This window comes from Eschrichtius robustus, chromosome X (assembly GCF_028021215.1).
Source record: "Eschrichtius robustus isolate mEscRob2 chromosome X, mEscRob2.pri, whole genome shotgun sequence".
Classification (NCBI taxonomy): Eukaryota; Metazoa; Chordata; class Mammalia; order Artiodactyla; family Eschrichtiidae; genus Eschrichtius; species Eschrichtius robustus.
In genome coordinates this window covers 41,225,672-41,247,164 of record NC_090845.1, presented here as the reverse complement: position 1 = coordinate 41,247,164, position 21,493 = coordinate 41,225,672, and the positions used below count along the sequence as shown (strand labels likewise).

Below are 21,493 nucleotides of genomic sequence, written 5' to 3'. Positions count from 1 at the left end.
CTTTTACATTTTTGCCTCTTTCACTACCTAATACCATATCTATTCAGTTAAAATGGGGAAAATGAGATTAAATTCAGTTTTAGGAATTGATTCTAAGTCACTTTTCTGGAATATGTAAAATTCTAAAATAATCTCTTTTACAAGTCTATAGTAAGTATGATGGTGTCTTTTAACTATCCTATATTTATGTTTTAAAGATCTATGAACATATAAAGCTCATTTAATCTTTTTTTTTTTTTTTTTGCGGCACCGCGTGGCACGTGGGATCTTAGTTCCCCAACCAGGGATCGAACCGCACCCCCTGCAGTGGAAGCGCAGAGTCTTAACCACTGGACCGCCAGGGAAGTCCCCATTTAATCTTTTAAACATAACATAAAATATGCTATATCAGGAAAGGCCTACGGTTATTCCAAGCTAATAACCTGTCACTTGACAGAATGGTCTGTGGACACAGTACTGGGTCCAAAGGGCATCTGGGGCGGGGGTTGGGCATGATGCGCTATGTGATGTTACCTCAAACAGTCTTTGGTCACCCGCATAATTCATTATGTAAATGACCAGCACAGAACAAGGCACATCTTATATCTTAAAAATCAGTAGCTTAATTTATCTAAGCACTTCTTGAAACAGATACATTTTAAACTCACAACCACTCTTGGTGAAATTAAAAAGTTCTAATTTACTAAAATCACCCATTTTAGAAATGAATGGTTCTATTTCGGGAATTGTTTGAACAGGTTCCCACTGACCCAGTTATATACTTTAGGTGTTTACCTTCTTTAGCCTTTATATAGTTTAAATACTGAAAGGGCTCCAACATAATAAGGAGCTACTGTATAGCACAGGGAACTCTACCCAAAAGTCTGCAATGACCTATATGGGAAAAGAATCTAAAAAAGAGTGGATATACACCTGAAACTAACACAACATTGTAAATCAACTATACCCCAATAAAACTTGTTAAAAAAGTGCTCCAAAATATTTTTTACAGGCTAATGAGCAACTGTAAAAAAATATGGCAAAGGGTTTAATTCAAATCTGTACGACAAGCATTAGAAGCTAAAGAGACAAACGGCAAAACAATGTTGAGCCGGGAAGAAAGGGGGGAAGGGAAGGTTACAGTTATTAGTAATAAACAGATTTTAAAAGACGCCAATTTCGGAATTCCCCGGTGGTCCAGTGGTTAGGAATCTGCACTTTCACTGCAGGGGGCCCGGGTTTGATCCCTGGTCAGGGAACTAAGATCCCGCAAGCTCTGCAGCACAGCCAAAAAAAAAAAAAAAAGACGCCAATTTAATGTTGCCAAGTTACATTAGAAAATATTTTTTAAATGTGTCCCCAATCTCTCTGAATAATGTGGGACAAAATGTAACTTTATAGATTTATCCAAATGCTCACACTTACACCATTTATACAGCTCCTTCAAGGAGCTGTTCATACTACAGATCAATAATGATAAAGGAAAGGCAGAACTGGAAGAAGTCTCAAGACTACTGTCCACCTGACCGTCTCTCTCTGTCTAACCCAAGCCCCTCATTTCGGACGTGAGGAGGCTGAGGCTCAGTGCACTGAAGAGACTGGCTCAACATCACTCAGCTAATTGATGGCAGGGTCGAGGGTCTACTCTCCTGAGCATCCCTCCTATAGTAAGTGCTCAATAAAAATCTACTGAATCAAAATCCATCCTCAGCCAAGTATGGTACCCTCTTTCCTATGCTATGATAAGGTAGGTGACTGATTCTTACCTACTTCACATGAGTGTTACAAGAAATAATTCTGACATTTTGAGTCAATTAGAAAACGAAAGTATTGACAATCATTATTCTGAAAAACTTAATAATGCTTAACTTATTTTCAGTATATAAAAAATAATAAAATCTTTGTTACAACAGAGTGAACCTTAAAATCTAATCAACCTACTTCGTAGGCAATTTTTCATTCATGAACAATAAACTAGTAATAATAGAAATATAAGTCATTATTTACTATACTTCACATTATTAAATGAGTCAAGGATTAGTTCATACAAACACATCAGGAAATTATCTTCTCCATCCCTTCCTCTCATTAATATAAAAATTTTTTAGAAAAGTTATATAAGGTAAGGATGTTGGAGCAATGCATTGATTGATTAGCTGGACTCTAAAAATAACACAACATACTTTACTATTTTTTTGAAATTAATTAATTAATTAATTTTTGGCTGCATTGGGTCTTCATTGCTGCGCGTGGGCTTTCTCTAGTTGCAGCGAGCAGGGGCTACTCTTCATTGCAGTGCACGGGCTTCTCATTGCGGTGGCTTCTCTTGTTGTAGAGCACAGGCTCCAGGCGCACGGGCTTCAGTAGTTGTGGTGCACGGGCTCAGTAGTTGTGACTTGTGGGCTCTAGAGCGCAGGCTCAGTAGTTGTGGCGCACGGGCTTAGTTGCTCCGCGGCATGTGGGATCTTCCCAGACCAGGGCTTGAACCCGTGTCCCCTGCATTGGCAGGCAGATTCTTAAGCACTGCGCCACCAGGGAAGTCCCAACAGAACGTACTTTAAATGATGGCCAAAAGAGGTCACTGTGCAAGTTGAATTTACCCACTGGTTTCTAAATCTGGCTGCTCATCATAATCACTCAAAAGGCTTGTTAAAAAATACAAGTACTCGGGCCCCACCCCTAACCTACCAAATCATAATCTATCAGCCTCAGAAAAATTTTCCAAACATTCTTTGGGAAATGTTGATGCAGTTGGTCCTGAGAACCATTACTTTAGTCAATGACACTCGGAGTTCTAAGGGTTTTTGCCTTATAAAAATTTTGAGAAGTTTAGCCACTATGTGGAATCATAACCAAATGTCTACATCCAGGCTGGTATTTATTTTACTATTAATAAGGAGGGAAAGCAGGAAATCCAAAAGAAAATGTCAAGCTTAGTGTGACGTAATGAAAAAAAGTACATATTAGATGCTATTTCTGACTTTGTCAGAAGCTAGCTGTGGAGCCTTGAACAAATCATTCCCCATCACTGGACCCCCAAATTCTTCTTCTATTGAGTGAGTAGGTGAACAATAAAATAGTTCCCTTCCTGACATCAAATCTCATGGCTGCTCAAATAAACAAATCCGTGTGCAAATACGGGAACTTCTGCGGCCTTTCCCTGACTTGCAAAGTCATCAAAGTAACTCTCAAAGCAAGGGCCGCTAGTGGATTTGCTGCTTAATTTGTAAATCAAATGCAGAGAGAAGTATACATTTGCATGCGTATTGGCCCTCTTCAAAAGCTAACAAAGGATTTAGGGTTACCCTAAAGAAGGGAAGCCCAGAAATGTCCAGAGGCAGCCCCCCAACAGCCTAATGAGTGTTTCCAGGTAAGAGTTCCAGGTAAGATTTTACTTGAACAAAGGATTCCAGTGTAAAACAAAGCAAAACAAATACAACAAAACAGAAAGAGAGAAAGGGAGAAAAAAAGAAAAAAGCCATTGTCCTAAAATCATTGTTTTCTACTAGGAAGCTCTTGGGAGACGGGAACATCAGAGCTGTATCCCAGATAATCAAAGGAGCATACTTTTATGTATACAAGTTGGAATAGGTTGGAAGACCTATGTATGGATTTGCTTTTCAGAAAAAGTACCTGTCAGAGAAACTTGGAGAAGGGCTAATGGTCTGGCAAGGTGATTGGGACTTGGCCTCTTAAGCTTTATTCACAGCTAACTTTTTTATGATTTTTCTCCATCCATTTACTGGGAAAGCCTACCTCTCAACCACTGTAAAATGAACACAAAGATGTGAAACTAAATTGATATACACATATGGGCAAGGACTGAGTCAAGGGGGCGTAGCGAAATACAAAAAGGTTGATTAGTTGGGATTTTGAGATGAATGAATTATTGCGTTTTTCATAATGCTGTTATCCTGTTGTTAGTGCAACAAGCACAATATAAAGCTAACCTTTTATACGTTTCAGGTGTAAATTCTTACCTTAGTTCTTTATGGACTTTAGCAAGGCGGTCAGCTTTTCGAGCAAGGATGAAGCTGGAGAGAGAGGTTACATTTGAACGATTAGGCGACACTGGTTTATCTTAAGAGTTGTCTCTTTAAAGTGTTCTTGCCTCCACCTACTCAGCATTAATAAACTCTCCCACACCCTCCCATTATTTCCCTCTACTAGAGCAAATGCCAGACTGTCTTCATCTGCCTCTCTGTCCAAAACCCCTGCTAGGCTGTGGGATCCTAAACGACAGGTCACCTCCTAGGAACTCAATATTTTACCCCTAAAGTTTAGCACAGTCCTTGGCATACAGTAGGAAATCGACTGTTAGATGAATTAATGTTGCGTTAAATGATTATCCTGGCAATGACTGTTGCTGTCTGCCAAGTACTTGATAAAAGCTGGAAAAACAAATATCAATAAGTGCTTGTTGGGAATTCCCTGGCGGTCCAGTGGTTAGGACTCTGTGCCTCCACTGCAGGGGGCACGGGTTCGATCCTTGGTCGGGGAGCAATAAGACCCCGTATGCCGTGAGGCGTGGCCCCCCCAAAAAAAGTGCCTGTAGTGGCTGCCATGGTGGGCCACCCAGATCCCTCTTCAGGACCAAATGCTCATTACCCTCAGCTTACAACCAACCCCTCCCTAGCAATTGCACTCTGTAGCAGAGAACTGCCTGGCGCAAGGTCCCATCCCTTCCCAGAATGACTGGCTCCGGAGTGCGGTGGGTACCAAAGCCCAGCCCTTCGCCTCAGTGCAGACACCTCTGAAGGGCCATCCCCGCTCCAGAGCTTCCCAAGGGATGGCTTTGGCCTCTGTTGGGGCAACACTGGAGCCCAGCCTCTCCCTCTGCGCAATCCCGATTCCTTCCCTTCCCCCCACGTAGCGCTCCCCATAGCAGTTCCTGAAGAACCTCCTGCACCCAAATCTCCATCTCCGAGTTGGCTTCCTGGAAAATTGGCCTAGCACAGTCCTCAAATTCAGTGACTCAGTAAAACTCAGTTATAATCTCTCTGCTTCCCTTTAATCAAATAGATTCTATTTATTATACTGATATTACTAATTGCATGTATATTTTAAAGAATTGAATTGTGACAAGAAATCCTTAGTGATACTATTATTAGAAAGCTTTCAAAAAATCCAAATGAGCTAAAGGACAATGAAATTATTTCTCCATTTAAAAAAAGTTTTAAAATTGTATTTTTTTGTCCTACACCGAAAAGACAAGTAGATCAAGACTGAAAATGCGAGGGCTGAAAACAGGTATTTCATCCTCTCCCTCAAGCCCCCCTCCCAATTAAACTGTTCCTCAATTTGATTGGCAATTCGTTTAGAGTTGTTATCGAGATCATTCTGGGAAGCAAAGATACAAAGCTGTGGACTGTTTAAGAAATTTGAACCATTGAACTTCTGGGGACATAGTCATGATTTTGGTTGATTTAACTAACACTTTATGTTGTGGCTTGCTGGTAATGATTTTAGTTAAATTTTAGGTTTCTGCAAGAATCAGTCATTTTAGACTTATGCAGTATTTCAATGAAAATCACCAACATCTGATAAAAGATTAAATGATTTATCTGAAAACCCTTTTAGATCTTGGGTGCTTTTTACAGTTTCTTTTCTAAAGGGCAGTTAGGGTTGGCTATATCTGTCAAATCTCAAGTCATGAATGAAATAACCTCTTTGATCTAATTGTAACAATGGACAACTATCATTGAACTTTCTTTGGTGTTTTATTGGGGAAATTAAACATCCTGGCTTTGGGCTGGGAACATTTCACAGCTCTAAAGTACAAGGTCCTTTCTAGTTTCCAAAAGGCACTAGTTATCACAAACAGTGCTGGGCAATTATACCACCCCTGTCTTCAAGGCTTTCATTGCCTAGAGCAAAGAGCAGGGTAGAGGCAATATAGCTTCAAGGCAAGAACAGGGTGGAAGCAATTGTCCAGATAAAACAGATCAGAGTATCACTTTCTAGGAACTGCCTAAATAAGCCCATTACCATCTAGAAGGCTTCTGCAATACATGTCCTTGTTAATAAACGTAAAGAAACCCCAGAAGAGCAGATGCCACAATATTTAATACCCAGGGCAAGAAGAACATCAATATTCTTTCATCTACAGTTGGATTGATCTTGACCGACAAGTCTCCTGAAACCTCTACCTCAACCTCCTGCATTTCTTTGGCACATAGAAGGCGATGGCAAACTGCCCAAACAATCTATGTATTTTCTTGCCCAGGGGGGTCAGAGGTGAACAGGGTGCAATGTTCCTATAGCCTTTACATTGTGAGCACCTGCCTTTACCAGGGAGGCTGGTGCTATTTCTTATATTTTACAGCCAGAGAAGTGGTTATAAAATGTCTTGTTAGCAGTCCAGTAGCATAGCCTTTTTCTAAGTCCCTAGGGTCATGGGTCTGCTCCTTTTGATTTTGTAATTTCCCTTCAGTGATGCAATCCACATGAGCTCAACTCTCCTCGGGGTGAAGGGGAAAACCACTGGTTTCTAAAAGTCACTGACTGCTATAGAAGCTGTGCTCTTTTATTGCAATGTGGTAGAATAAATAGCCCTTTTGTTCGTATTGCTTTGAGGAGGACTAAAAGACATGGCAACTGGGAGGCTACGGCACTCCTTAGAAATTTCTTTGTGGGAGCTCCGATTCCCTCTCTGGAACCGTAGTCTCCAGAGGGCAGAGCAGCTGTGTGAGGGGATGGTAGGAGAGAAAAAGAGCTCTCCTCTTCCAGACACAGAACCTTGCCCTGGACCATCCCTGGTGAAGTAGCCATGGAGTGACCTACTGGATAAAGTGCCCTACACTCAAGGCCCGCCTCTCCTTTGAACTGCACTTCCTCATTAGTCATCCATCTTATCTCCCAGGGTAACAATTAACATATTTTTCTTCACTTTCTTTTTTTTTTTTTTTTTTTTTTTGGCTGTGCCACACAGCTTGTGGGATCTTAGTTCCTCGACCAGGGATCGAATCCGGGCCCTCGGCGGCGAAAGTGCAGAGTCCTAACCACTGGACCACCAGGGAATTCCAACAGTTAACATATTGACATTTGCTATGTAGTGATGTCTAGAATGGAGAAAGGAATAAAGCCCAGAAAACATAACTTTGGAAGGTTTTACAGGATAAAACAGTTCTCATTCCAGAACGGTTGTCAACATCCTGTAGGCAAGGTGGTCTACCATCCCGCCTGTCTAGCTGCGTTTTTCACTCTGTCCTCCACATGTAAGTTTACAGGGGAAAGAAACATACGGGCACAAGTTCAAAGTGGTGTTAATTTTAGTACAGTTTCTCAGTGTTCTTGTGCCACATACTCTATTACTCTAATATTTTCATACATGGAAACGTGACATAAATTGTCTGTAGGGTTATTTAGCATTGCTTGAGCTCTGGTCCAAAACAACATGTTCTGCCAGCACACACACCAATACACCAACAGAGTTTGAAAAATGCAGAACACCCAGCTCTAACTTACCCCATGATGGCGGGCAGCGATCCATCTGGCTTGGTGTCATCCAGGGTTATTGAAATGGGAGCTTCCTCATCTTCGATGATCATACAGCCACAGTAATCTTAACCAGAAGAAGATCAATAGGAGATTGAGTAACCTCACCAGAGACTTAAGAGGGATATTTATATATATATAACTCTTTTGCTAAGAGGAAGGCAAATCTTAAACTATTGGTCATTGCCCCAACTCTAGAAGTTATTTCCTATTAAACACGCACACTGACTATACAAGGATGTTTGGTCGGTCACCCAGACACATTAGAAAATGACCCATCGCGATGACCTTTACATAAAGGTCAGGTACGATCAGTGCATGAGTAAAATGGAGATGGCCCTGGAGTCCTGGAACACATGGGAAAGAGGGGGGTGTGTTAGAGGGAATCACCCCTGTGAAACCATGTTAGAAGTGGCAGGAAGGAATCCTTTGAGTATGAGCTGAAGGCTTAGCAACAACAGGCACCATATCTGCCCAGACTCTGCCTCATTTTATCCTCACAACACCCCAACAGCAGGTCTCATTGTTACCATTTTACACAGAGGCTGAGGCTGAGAGAGGCGAAGTGTCACTTGAGGCCACACAGCTAGTAAGCAAGTGGAGCCCAAGGATGTGTAACTTCAAAGGAGTGCTCTTTCCATGGTGCTCCTTTGTCTCTGCTCATGAAGAGTAAGTGGCGAGACATATGCCAGGGGTCTGGGCAATGTGGTCCCGCGACCAGAGGGACCTCTTCCTTCCCCCTCACTGCCAGCAAGCGCTCTTGGGGTCATTTTGTGTTGCCCGGGGCTATGAGGAGTGGACAGACTGAGATTTCTGATCCTTTCTCTACCAACTGGAAACACTTATCTTTTCTTCTGTTCAGTGTGTAGTATAAAATGTTCCTAAAAGAGCATGGTCTTCGCTTAATACAATTTAAACATGAATAAGTGCAACCTACCCTTCTTCTTCCAAAAGGCCTCCTTGTAATACATCATGCACTTAATGATAGCCCCCATTGGAAGACGCTGAATTAACTGGTTTCTCTCTGAAGGAAGCTCTGGTCTGAAGTGTATCTTGGCAGTCAAAGTTGGAGGGACGGCACTAATTACGTATCGGCACTAAAACACACAGACACAAAATACCATCTCAAACGTGAGTCGCAATCTTCGCAGGGAGTGTGAAACATCACATTTACCATTTTGAATGACAGTGAGCGGCAACAGTATGAGGCCACTGCGAGGCAACAAAACAGAATAAGGCAGTCAACCAAGGCTGGTAATTTGGGAGACTGAGTCAGAAATACACCAGCATTAATTACGCCACTGCTTGGATTATATTTGGTTAGAAGCTGCAGAAGACAGGAGACCTATTTAATATAAGCTTCTCTTTTTTTTTTTTGGCCTTGATGTGCGGCGTGTAGGATCTTAGTTCCCCCACCAGGGATCGAACCTGTGCGCCCTGCTGTGCAAGCGGGTAGTCCTAACCAATGGACCACCAGGGAAGTCCCATAATATACGCTCTTTTTTGACGAAACTGGATTACCTCATAAAGTTGATGATTCAACGTCTCTATCATGATGTTGTCACCTGACTGGTCAACATAGGTGACAGGACACCTCAGCTTCACTCTGTCCCCGAGGAGGTGCATTATCCGCTCGCTTACTTGACCAGATCCACCTACAAACTTCCGTTCCTACAGGAGAAGGCAGGCAGGAAAGGAAACGTTATAAAAGCCCAAGGAAGGAAGATCATATTTACCACTGATCAGAAACCTCCAGAAAGTCACAGGCCATACCCCCACCCTCTGCACCCTTAACTATTGGAAGAACTCATTAGGACAGAGGCAGTCTACCAAGATACCTCAATCATCATGCTCTACACAGTGTCTGGTGACGAAAAACTGTTACCAGCTTATAAAATCACAGAATGGCGGGGGAGGGATAAATTGGGAGATTGGGATTGACACATACACACTACTATATATAAAATAGATAACTAATAAGGACCTACTGTATAGCACAGGGAACTCTACTCAATACTCTGCAATGGCCTATGTGGGAAAAGAACCTAAAAAAGAGTGGACATATGCATATGTATAACTGATTCACTTTGCTGTACACCGGAAACTAACACAACATTGCAAGTCAACTATACCCCAATAAAAATTTAAAATAAAATCACAGAATCAGAAGGAAGGTTCCCCTATACCACTGGCACCTTGACCGAATGCAAATAACAGCAAGTCCGTGGGCTTCAAGGGCCCAGGAGTGCAGTGCATGGAGGGAACCCTGGGACGGGGAGGGTGCTGTGCTTCTCCCAGGGGATGCGGTTTCTGTCTTTCTTTCTTTCTTTTTTTGATATTTTAAATAATTTAATAGTGAAAAAGTAAAATATATAAACCACTTATATGGTATAATCTTAATGAGGAAATACATTAAAATGTTAACAGTAGATGGGGTGAGATTATGTGTGAAGCTTTTGTCTTTATTCTTTATGTTCCAAGTATAAACACAAACGATAATGACCTTCTCTTTGCTAAAAACTGTTCAACTCAAGACAACAACCCTTGATTGATCTCCTTCAATAGGCAAGGCCCTGGCATTAGGCTCATTAGAAGACACAAACAATACAGCAGACATGAAGTTGCGTGATTTTGGAACCAAAAAGGCCCACATGTGACCCAGCAGCCGATGGGTAGGGGGGACTTGGCTTCATAGTCTATATGGGAATCTAAACTTTCAGAAGGTTTCTTTTTTTTTTTTAATTTATTTTATTTATTTACTTTTGGCTGCGTTGGGTCTTTGCTGCTGCGAGCGGGTTTTTCTCTAGTTGTGGCGAGCGGGGGCTACTCTTCATTGCGCACGGGCTTCTCATTGCGGTGGCTTCTCTTGTTGCAGAGCATGGGCTCTAGGCGCACGGGCTTCAGTAATTGTGGCATGCAGGCTCAGTAGTTGTGGCTTGTGGGCTCTAGAGCGCAGGCTCAGTAGTTGTGGCTCACGGGCTTAGTTGCTCCGCGGCATGTGGGATCTTCCTGGACCAGGGCTCGAACCCGTGTCCCCTGCATTGGCAGGCAGATTCTTAACCACTGCACCACCAGGGAAGTCCCAGGTTTCTTTTTTTTTAATTAATTATTTTTTTCTAGTTTCACTGAGATGGGGATGCGGTTTCTAACTCCCCTCGGTTTCTTAAAGTCCCAGCCCAGGGTTGTCTAGGCAGAACAGGCTCTGGTGCTCACAAGGATCACCTGGTCATCACCAAATGATGTTCTAAGAATCCAAACCTCAGCTCTTGAGAACTTTTTGCCAAAATGCCTGGAAGTTTCACTGCGGAGGCCGAAGGGTGAAGGCTAAGCATCTGCCTATTCCTCCAGACACTGTGAAATAGTTCCCCTGAGCAGCTCTGTAAGACCACAGGTGCTCTGCCCTACTGCCATCTGCTACACTCACCATGGTCATGCTTCCAGCTTAATCTAAGGTCAGTCCTTAATACAGTGCATTTTGTAAGAAGCAGGGGGAATGCTTTTAGCCTGCTGTAGAAGATTCATTGAATGGTTAGAAATACATGTAGGTAGACTGAAGAACAGCCCAACATTTGACAATCACCTTCTTCCAGAAAGCCTGTGTCAGCAGCCACAGAATGATTCTTACACTTGAATAACTGGTTGTTGTTCTAATGACACAACCACAGTTCTTTATAAAAATATTCCCACAGCAGTTTAGCCCTAAATTCATGATCCGTCCTTCCTCACAAAACTGGGACCATTTAATTTATAATTTGACTTCTGTTTTCCAAGAGTTTCTTTGAATGTTAGTATAGTGGAAAGACCATGAACTATTTCCATTTGTGTTCACTACCCACTCCTTCACGTCTAGTATTTCTTGAACTAAACTATTAAAGGATAAGTCTAAGTTCTTTGTAAAGATACTGGGATAATGGTCTGAGATTCATCATGTGAACTGTGCCCTCCAAAAGGTCATGTGGAGTTTGCCTAGAAGTATCTTGGCTCCTCTGAATGAGGGATATAAATATAAAATACGAGTCACGATATCTCAGAAAGTAAGATATAGGTTAAAAAGAGTAATGTGGAATTTCTGTGTAAAGACACTTAAAAAATGCAACTGCCTTAAGTTTGCTAAAGCTAAGGGTCAAATGGGCAATAACTCTTGGGACCACAAGAACAACTTGGGGACTTCTGGAGATCTCCCAAGGAGAGGAACATTTCACTCAGTTGACAAGGACTCTACACCTCACACTATGAAACAGAACATAAGTTAGAAGTAAACTGATCCTAATTAAACCTTATCCCATCGAGGCATAACATTCCTAGAAAAGAGATATCCGTTTTCTTCCGATAAAGGATAGCCTTGAAACAAAGAATCTCAGAATCTGGAAAATCAGGGAATTAAGATTCTGGTTTCACCACTGGTTTGCTGTGTGTCCAGCCAATGAGTCAAATGAGTTCATTCATCAGTAATGGAAGTAGTATGGAAGCTGGGCAAATGCTAGTGGGCAGCAAAAATTTAGAAGCCAAAATGTAGAATCTACTATTGAAAGAGTGACCAATAAATCACTTCCATTCTATAACAGTTAACATAAAATAATAACTCCGAGACACAGAATGGGACAAAAAAGCCTCATGTCTGGAACAGAGATGACCTTAAGTACAATTTTACAAGTACTAGAAATTTTTGTTAATTAGTTGATTTTAGTAATTTAGCTCCTCCTACATAAATAGTCTAATTTTACCTACTTCCAAAAGGAAGAAACTGAATTCCTCAAACCTAATTAATTCAAAATGAAACATTCTTTAGTTGTGAACTTATTTTCAGGAACGAGAAAAGGAAATGAGAAATTTTGTTTTCAGAAAAGTTTTTTGGAGATCGTTTCAAAAATCCATGTTTCAAATTCACTCATGTTTCAAAATACAGAAGCAAGTATTAAGCTACTGCACTCGATGAGGGCAAAATCACAAATGAAGTTTAGTGTGAGAATGGACACTCCATACCTGGCCCCCATTGGTAATGGAGAATATCCGAGTGGTGCCTCCACACTGCTTCACATACCACAAGAACCACAGGGCAGACACCTCGTGGGGTTCAGAAGTCACATTGATATTCACAAAGAGAGATGCAAACTGCCTAGCAGTCCTGGTCACAGAACAAGAGCAGAAGTCAGGAGTAAATAGGTACATGCTTCACAGGACATTATCTTTTTAAAACACAATTTAGCATGGCTAGAAAACAGTTCTATTGCTTTTGGAAAAAAAAAACCTCATGGACTCAATTTCTGAAGGAATGCAGATTTTAACCCTTGGGGAAAATAAACTTTTCCCTTACTTTTAGGAAATTATGGGTTAGTCCAAACATGCTAATCCCAATGCAATCTAAAGGGTTAATATGCTTGTCAGAGTTCATTAGGGATATTGTTTGCATTTATTTGAACAAACTTTCTCTCCTTAACACCCCCCCTGCCCCCACCCTGGTCCAGGCTACCACTGTCCCTACCTAGTCATATGACTACAGCCCCTCATGATCCTTCTCTACATTACAGCCAATTAAGTCTTTTAACAGTCCAAAACTTAAAAAAACGAACAAACAAAAAACCCCACTCTGCTTAAAATCCTTCAATGACATTCACAGCAAAAGGCAAAAGTCTTGAATATGGCCAATATATCTTGCACCATCAGCCTGTCAACAACTTCTCCAAACTCTCATTCCATCATTTCCTCATGGCATCTTTATGGTCCAGGTATACTGTCCACTCGTTGCTAAAACATGTCAATCTCCCCATCTCAGGGCCTTCATAAGCTGTTCCCTGTTCCCTATACTGGGGGGGGGGCAGCATTTCCCACACTATCCAACCTTCACATTTCCCGCCATTATTTATGGCTAATAACTGGAAAATACCATGCCTCAACCATTTATCCTTCCATCCATCCCATCCACTATGATTCATTCCTGAAAGAAACCATCCCTCCCCTTCATTATTTTTCCCCATCTACTAAGGCTCGCTACTGGAACATCATCCCCCTCACTAACCATATCTCCTGTCTCCTCCATCCACTATGGCTTATTCCTGAAAGATACCATTCACTACATCATCCATCTTTCCTGTCTTCCCCCATCACTGTGGCTCACTCCTGTGAGATACCAACACCCCACACCATCTATTGGTCCTGTTTTATCCAATTCATTGTGACTCATTTCTGGAACATATATCCTCCCCATACCCACATGTCTGATCTCCACTCATCCACTGTGCTCATTTGTGGAAGATATATCATCCCCCAACACCATCCATCCTTCAGTCCTGTATCCCCTATCAATTGGCTCATTCCTTTAAGATACCATTCACTCTTCCTGTCTCTCTCAATAACTGATACATCATTGGAGGAAAGCATCCCCCTCACCATCTATCCTTCCTGACAGTCCCCCACCATTAATTGCAGGTCATTCCTGGAAGATACCATCTTCCTACATCATCCGTCTTTCCTGTATCCCCCATACACTGTGATTCATTCCTGGAAGATACCATTCTTCACACCCAGCATGCACCAACCTGTCCCCCACGCCCATCCACAGTGGCTCTTTCCTGAAAGATACCATCCCCCACATCACTCATCTATCGTGTGTACAGCCCATCCAGTATGGCTCATCCCTTCCTGATACCTTGCACCCAGAACATTCACCCTACCTGTCTCCCCTGACAATCACTGTGGTTCATGCCTCATGATACCACCCTTTCACACCATCCACTCTTCCTGTAGCATTCCCCCAACAAGCACTGTGGTTCCTTCCTGGAAGATGCCATCACTCCAATGGCTTCCTGTCTCCTCCTAACCACTGTATCTTATCTTGGAAGATACCAGTTCCCTCACTATATTACTCCTGCTATATCCCCCATCATTGTGGCTCATTCCTGGAAGATACCATCTCCTCACACAACCATACCATCTAATCTTCCTGTAGACAACCTCCCCCCACATAACTGGTGCATTCCTGGAAGATGCCACCCTTCCCCCCCCAAACACACAACATTCATCATTCTTGTCTCCCCTCATGCACTGTGGTTCATTCCTGGGAGATACCATATCCTCACTCCACCCACTATTCCTGTCTCTCCCATCAACTGGCTCATTCTTGAAAGATATCATCTCAACATATAATCAACCCTTCTGTTTCCCCCCATTTTATTATGGTTCATTCCTGGACCACACCATCTCCTCACACCATCACTCTTCCAGTCTCCCCCCCACATGCTATGGCTCATTCCAGGCACATACCATCCAAACATCATCCATCTTTCCTGTCTTCCCCATCTACAGTTCCTGGAACATACCATTCCCCTATACCGTGCACCCTTCCTGTATCCCTCCCCCCCAATCCACTATGGCTCATTCCTGGAAATTCCCATCCAACCACACACATCCTATCTCCCCCACTCACTGTGGTTCATTCCTGAAAGATACCATCCTCCCACACCATGCACTTTTTCCTGTCTACTGCCATCTACTGTGACTCATTCCTGGAAGATGGCATCTCACACCATCCATCATTCCTGTCTTCCCCCATCACTTGTCTCATTCCTGGAAGATATCATGCTCCCACATCATCCACCCTTCCTCTCCCCCCACCTCAGTCACTGTCACTCATTCCTGGATGACACCATCCACTTACAGCATTCACTTTTCCTGTCGTTCCCATTCACAATGGCTCATACCTGGACGATACCATGTTCTCACACCATCCACCTTTTTGCCCCCCCCCCCCGCCATCAACTATGGCTGACTCCTGGAACATACCATCCTCCCACACCATCCATCTTTTCTGTTTCCCACATCCACAGTCGGACATTCCTGGTAGATACCATCTTCCCACACCATCCATCCTTCCTGTAACCCACCATCCACTATGGTTTAATCCTGGCATATACCATCCCCTCACACCATCTACCCCCTTACTGTCTTCCCCTATCCACTGTGGTTCATTCCTGGAAGATACCATCTTCCCACACCATATATTTTCCCATATAACCACAATCCACTGTGGCTCATTCTTGGAAGATGGAGTCTCTCACACCACGCATCATTCCTATCTCCCCCAACACTTGTCTCAGTTCTAGAAGATACCTTGCCCCCACCTCATCCACCCTTCCTGTTTCCCCCTACATTCACTGTAGCTCATTACTGAAAGATACCCTCCCCTCAAACCATCTAGCTTTCCTGTTGGCCCCTGCCCCCCCCCCAAACTCACTCTCCTTCATTGCTAGAAGATACCATGGAAACTTCTAGTCTCTCCCCAAAACTGACTCATTACTGGAAGACAACATCTTCCCACACCATCTACCCTTGCTGTCTGCCCCCATTAATTGCATCTCATTCCAGGAACATAAATCCCCCTATCTCATCCATCCTTACCATCTCCCCCTATGCTCTGTGGCTCATTCCTGGAATATACCATTCCTCCACACCATGCACCCTTCCTCCCCAACCCCCATCCTCTATGTCTCACTCCTAGAACAACCATCCTCCCACACCATCCATCTTTTCTGTCTCCCACATCCACAGTGGCTCATTCTTGATAGATACCATACACTCATCCTGTCCCCACCATCAACTATGGGTTAATCCTGGAACATAACGTAACAGGGAAGAGCTAAATCCGACTCCACGTTGGACCTGTTTCTTTGACTTTAACCTTTGCTTTTCGTTGCTTTTGTTATTCTAATCATACATAATGGCCTGCCTCAGGGAACCCTGCCCCTCTGCTGTTCAGCTCACAGGGAGACAATCTGACCCCGCCCACCTGTGAATGGCTGCAAGAAAGAAGAAACTAACGCATCGCCTCACAGAGGCTGGTCATTCCAGGAGATGTTTTGCAAGACTGATGGCCCTTTTACTTTACTTCCTCACCGCCTCTCCCTCTCGGATTCTATAAAAGAAACTGGCATCCAGACTCCGAGAAGATGGTTTTTCAGAGACACTAGTCTGTCATCTTCTCGGTCTGCCGGCTTTCTGAATAAAGTCATATTCCTTGCCTCAACATCTCGTCTCCGATTCACTGGCCTGTCGTGTGGCGAGCAAAGAGAGCTTGGACTTGGTAACAATAACATCCCCCACAGGATCCATCCTTCCTGTCTCTCCCCTTGCACTATGGCTCTTTCCTGGAAGATATCATTCCACCAAACCATCCATCTTTCATGTCTCCCTCCATGAACTGTGGCTTATTCCTGGAAGACACCATCCTCTCACACCACCCACTCCTCCTTTCTCTCCCATCAACTGGCTCATTCCTGGAAGATACCATAACACCACACTGTCCATCCTTTCCCTTTCCCCCATGCACTGTGGTTCATTCCTGGTGACACCATCCCACCAAACAAACCATCCTTACTGTCTCCCTTATGTACTATGGCTTATTTCTGGAAGATACCATCCTGTCACATCATCCACCTTTCTCCATCTATGCCCATCCACTGTGGCTTATTCCAGAAAGATATCATCATTCACATCATCCATCCGTACTTTCTCCACCATCCACTGTTGCTCATTCCTTGATGATACCATCTCCTCACACCATACTCTTCCTGTCTCACCCATCAGCTGACTTTATTCGTGGAAGATATCATCTCCCCACAGCATCCACTCTTCCTGTCTCCTCCATCAACCGACTTATTCTTGGAAGTTACCATCTACACATACCATCCCTCTTTCCTCTCTCCCCCCATCCTCTGTGACTCATTCCTGAAAGATACCATCATCTCACATAATATATCTCTTATATCCTCCACCAACTGGTGCATTCCCCAAAGATACTATCCCCACACCACACACCCTCCCCCCATCTACTGTGGCTTATCCTGGAAGACACCATCCCACCACACCATCTATCCTCCTGTCTCTACCCACGCACTATGGCTCATTCCTGGCACATACCATCTTCCCACACCATCCATCTTTCCTGTTTCCCCTGTCAACAGTGGCTCACTCTCAGAAGAAACCATTCTGCCACACCATCCACTGTTCCTGTCCCCTGCATACAATATGGTTTATTCCTGAATGTACCAACCCCACACACTATCCACCCTTCCTGTCCCCCTCCATGGTTAATGGCTCACTCCTGGAAGATATCCTCCTACTGCACTATACATCCTTTCTGTCTCCCCTCATGCACTATAGCTCATTCCTGGAAGATACAATCCGACCCGTCCACCCTCCTATCTCCCCATCCACTGTTGCTCATTCCTGAAGATACCATCACCTCACACCATCCACTCTTCCTTTCTTTCCCATCAACTGGCTCATTCTTGGAAGATACCATCTGCACACACCACCCATCTTTCCTGTCTCCTTCCATCCACCGTGGCTCATTCCTGAAAGATACCATCCCCTCACAACATCCATTTTCTTGTTTCCCTCATCTACTAGATCATTCCTGGAATATACCACCTCCACACACCATCCACTCTTCCTAACTCCCCCATCCACTGTTACTCATCCTGCAAGAGAACACTTCCCCACACTAAACACCCTTCCTGTCTTCCCCCATCCACTATGGCGCCTTCCATGAAGATTCTTAATTCCCACAGCATCCACCCTTCCTGTCTCCCCCCATCTATTATGGCTCATTCATGGAAGATACCATCCTCTCACACCATCTATCTTTCCTGTTTTCCACATCCATTAGGGCGCATTCCTGGAAGATTCCTTGCCCCGACACCATCCATCCTTCCCTGTCCCTTCCCATCCTCTGTGGCTCATTCTTAGTTGATGTACTAACTCCTTGGTTTCTGTTTAAAGATTGCTTCAACAAGGAATCTGTCCTTTGCCATCAGACAGGTCAGGTTCCCAGTTTCAGTCTCTCCTAGAATTATGTAATATGTGTATAATGACAGTCTCTCCTGATAAAAATATATCAACTCCGTGAGGTTAGGGGCCATGCCTAACAAGTTCACCACCATTCCTCAGTGCTTCATACTGTGCCTTCACATAGGAGCCCCAAAATGCTGGCTGAATGATCTGTAAGTAACTCAGCTAATAACACAGATTCTCAGTGAAAACATATAGTTTATATTTTTCATTAATATAGACTAGCTTCCCTCCAGTTCTTCTATATTTATATGAAATTACTTTAATATCTTTCCAAATTGCTTCTGTAGCTGACCTCTGTATTATCTGAAAACACAATTACTTCTTTTATTGCAAAGCACACAACTGTTTCATTAAAAAAAAGTTCAGCTTCCTTCACCTACTTTTCTTCTTACGTTTTAGATTCATTTTATGTTCAATCCTGCTCTGAGTGTCTAAAGGGCCCCCAAAGTTGCTACTGATGGAAAGGTCATTAAGTTTCCTCTTAACTTTTTTCCTATAACTTATGAAGAAAAACACTGCAGTTCAAGATAGGATAGGAACGATCTGAAGGGAAGAAAAAAGAAAATGTTTTAAATAGTCAAGGTTACTTTGTCCAGCAGATTTTTTCGATGAGATCTTTCATGGTCATCTTATCCCATTCCTCTGCATGTGGTGCCTCCCACGGTGCATCAGCTGGAATCTGCAGAGAAAGAAGGGCCCACATTTAGGTCTGATGGTTACTGCCCACTGCCCTGCCAAGAGGCCCTCAGGAGAACCTCTGAAAACTGGTTTCTCTGTCTATGTTGGACTGTGTGATTGGCATAGAATTCTATGTATAGATAGTGGTGGGTTTGGGATGGATAGCTCTTTGGATTCTATGCCTTAATGCTATTGCCAAAATAATAATAATAATACATAAATATATGTATAAATTAATATGTAATTATGATGGTCAACATCATAATTATTATTGAAAGCTAACACCCATTTTAAAACTTTGGGGAAACGAATCTTTCTCTCCTTTACTATCTCAAGTGGCATGACATATGGATAAGATCACTATAAGTAGGACTCCTGGCAAAAATATGTCACATAAATTCTCAGTGGCATAGGTTGAAAACACAGGCACACACATTAGTATCAGAGACATGTGGGTTCGAATCCTGTCCCTTGTTGTGTGGTCTTGGGGAAATTATGTAACCCCTTGGCACTGATTTTCTTCATTTGTAAAGTAGAAATACTACCAGCTTGGCAGAGTTGTTGGGTACACTGGAAATGATATGCATCAACGTCCAGAGCAATGTTCCCTGCACTGTGGAAGGATGGATACTAAACATTTGCTATTGATATTTCAGTAACAAGTCATGTGCAAGCTGCACACACACTTTACCTCCTTTCCCATGTTATCCATTGTCCGCCACAGATTGTTGTAATCCAGATAGGCAATGGGATTCCACACTGGAGGGAAGGCACCCCGAAATGGATAAGTTCTCCCCTGTAACATTTAAAAGCAAAGGATAATACCTTAAATTAGGATGACATTCAAAAAATCCCAAACCAACCAGCCTAAGAGCCATTTTCAAGGAAACAGGATCCTCTACTGTGTCAGAAACATCACCTTTGATGGACAGTAAATATATTTGACCTATACAGGCCCCAAATTTCAATTAGATTAGCAAGATTTCCCTGGTGTTATATTACCCGTTTTTAATTTACAGGAAATAATAGCCTTGAACTTGTTTCTACTTACATAGAATAAACAAACAAACAAACAAATAAATAAAGGTAGCTCATATTGATGCCACAATATCCTCAGCTCCTGAGTTCCTATCTAATCTCTTTGAAAGGATGTTCCCACTCAGATGAGAGCAGGATGATCACATGGAGGACTGTCTTTGGACCACATGGAGGACTGTCTTTGGACCACATGGAGGACTGTCTTTGGACCACATACAGGACTGGAATAACGAAGTGGAATATCTCAAACTATGTCTTAAGGTTCACACAGGCTAAATAAAGACTGACTAGACTATGGACCATGCCCAAAGTCAAGAATCAAAATATTAGAAATGTGGAATAATGGGCATTTGCCATTTGGGGTTGTCCAGCATCTGTTCCCCTTTACTAGTAAGCGCTTTGGTTTCTTCTTGGGAAACTGCATCTTCTCCTCTGTGAATAGATGTGTAGAAAGGACAGTCCTGGGTACCATTTCCCATTACAGAAGGCAATGGGTTAGATTCTTTCTCCCGCCTCGGCCAGGCTGTGAGTCTGTGGTATGAGTTTGGCCAATCACACACTCTCAGAGGACTCTGACCCTGCAATGGGTCACCCAAGGACAGAAGAAAGTTGACTCTGGGTTCTCCTTCCCCATGGCAGCATGCTGAGCAGATGCTTCCTGCTATAAAGACCATGGTTGTGGTTCCTGCCCCTAAATTGCTAGAGTTTCCTTGGTCTCTGCCCATTCTCAGGTGTGGCCCTTTAGCCTCCCATTGATTTTGTGGGCCCTCTGATATCCTTTCAGTAAATCCTCTCTTGTGAGCCTGAGTTGGTTTCTATTGCTTGGTACCAAAACCTCCAACACAAAGACAGCTAATTATTAGCCGCCATTTACTTCATTTCAGTTGTGTGACAGGCACTGTGCTACTGTGAGGGGAGGGCGAATCCTTAGGAAAACAGAGCATGTCTAGATAGTTTCTGAGACTTTATTTCCTTTTTTTTTTTTTTTTTTGGTCGCACCGCACAGCTTGCAGGATCTTAGCTCTCCGACCAGGGATTGAACCTGTGCCCTCTGCAATGGAAGCATAGAGTCCTAACCACTGGACCGCTAGGGAATTCCCTTTATTTCCTAATTTAATTCCTTTTTCTTTAAAACATCTTGTAAACCTTCATAAGGTGAAAACATTGTCTATTAATACAATTTTGCACAAGATTTTGATTGTATCAAATAGAAACATATTCAATATTTGTAGAAAGCCTACTGTGTGCAGTGAACAATATTAAGAGCTGGATTTTTTACAAAGGGCTAAAGCAAAACTCCTGACCATCAAGGCAGAGACATGAGACATAAGAGCATTTGCATTCATGTGTGCACACTCATACACACACACTCCAACTGAGTAAGAATATATGGCAGATATTAAGTGACAAAGAAGTAATTTTCCCTTCCACAGTAGCAAATTCAAATAACCTT

At 42.9% G+C, this 21,493-nt stretch overlaps 1 protein-coding gene across 1 annotated transcript in view; it reads right to left on the bottom strand.

Annotated features, from left to right (window-relative positions):
• The window catches only part of MAOA (monoamine oxidase A), a 73,493-nt gene that overhangs the window by 6,604 nt on the left and 45,396 nt on the right, over window positions 1-21,493 (bottom strand). The window contains exons 4-10 of the mRNA XM_068533409.1: window positions 19,694-19,798; window positions 18,912-19,003; window positions 12,460-12,601; window positions 8,998-9,147; window positions 8,414-8,573; window positions 7,447-7,543; window positions 3,960-4,013 (exon numbers count right to left, since the gene is read on the bottom strand). Coding sequence (XP_068389510.1) covers window positions 3,960-4,013; window positions 7,447-7,543; window positions 8,414-8,573; window positions 8,998-9,147; window positions 12,460-12,601; window positions 18,912-19,003; window positions 19,694-19,798 — 800 coding nt within the window. The remainder of the gene's footprint in view (window positions 1-3,959; window positions 4,014-7,446; window positions 7,544-8,413; window positions 8,574-8,997; window positions 9,148-12,459; window positions 12,602-18,911; window positions 19,004-19,693; window positions 19,799-21,493) is intronic.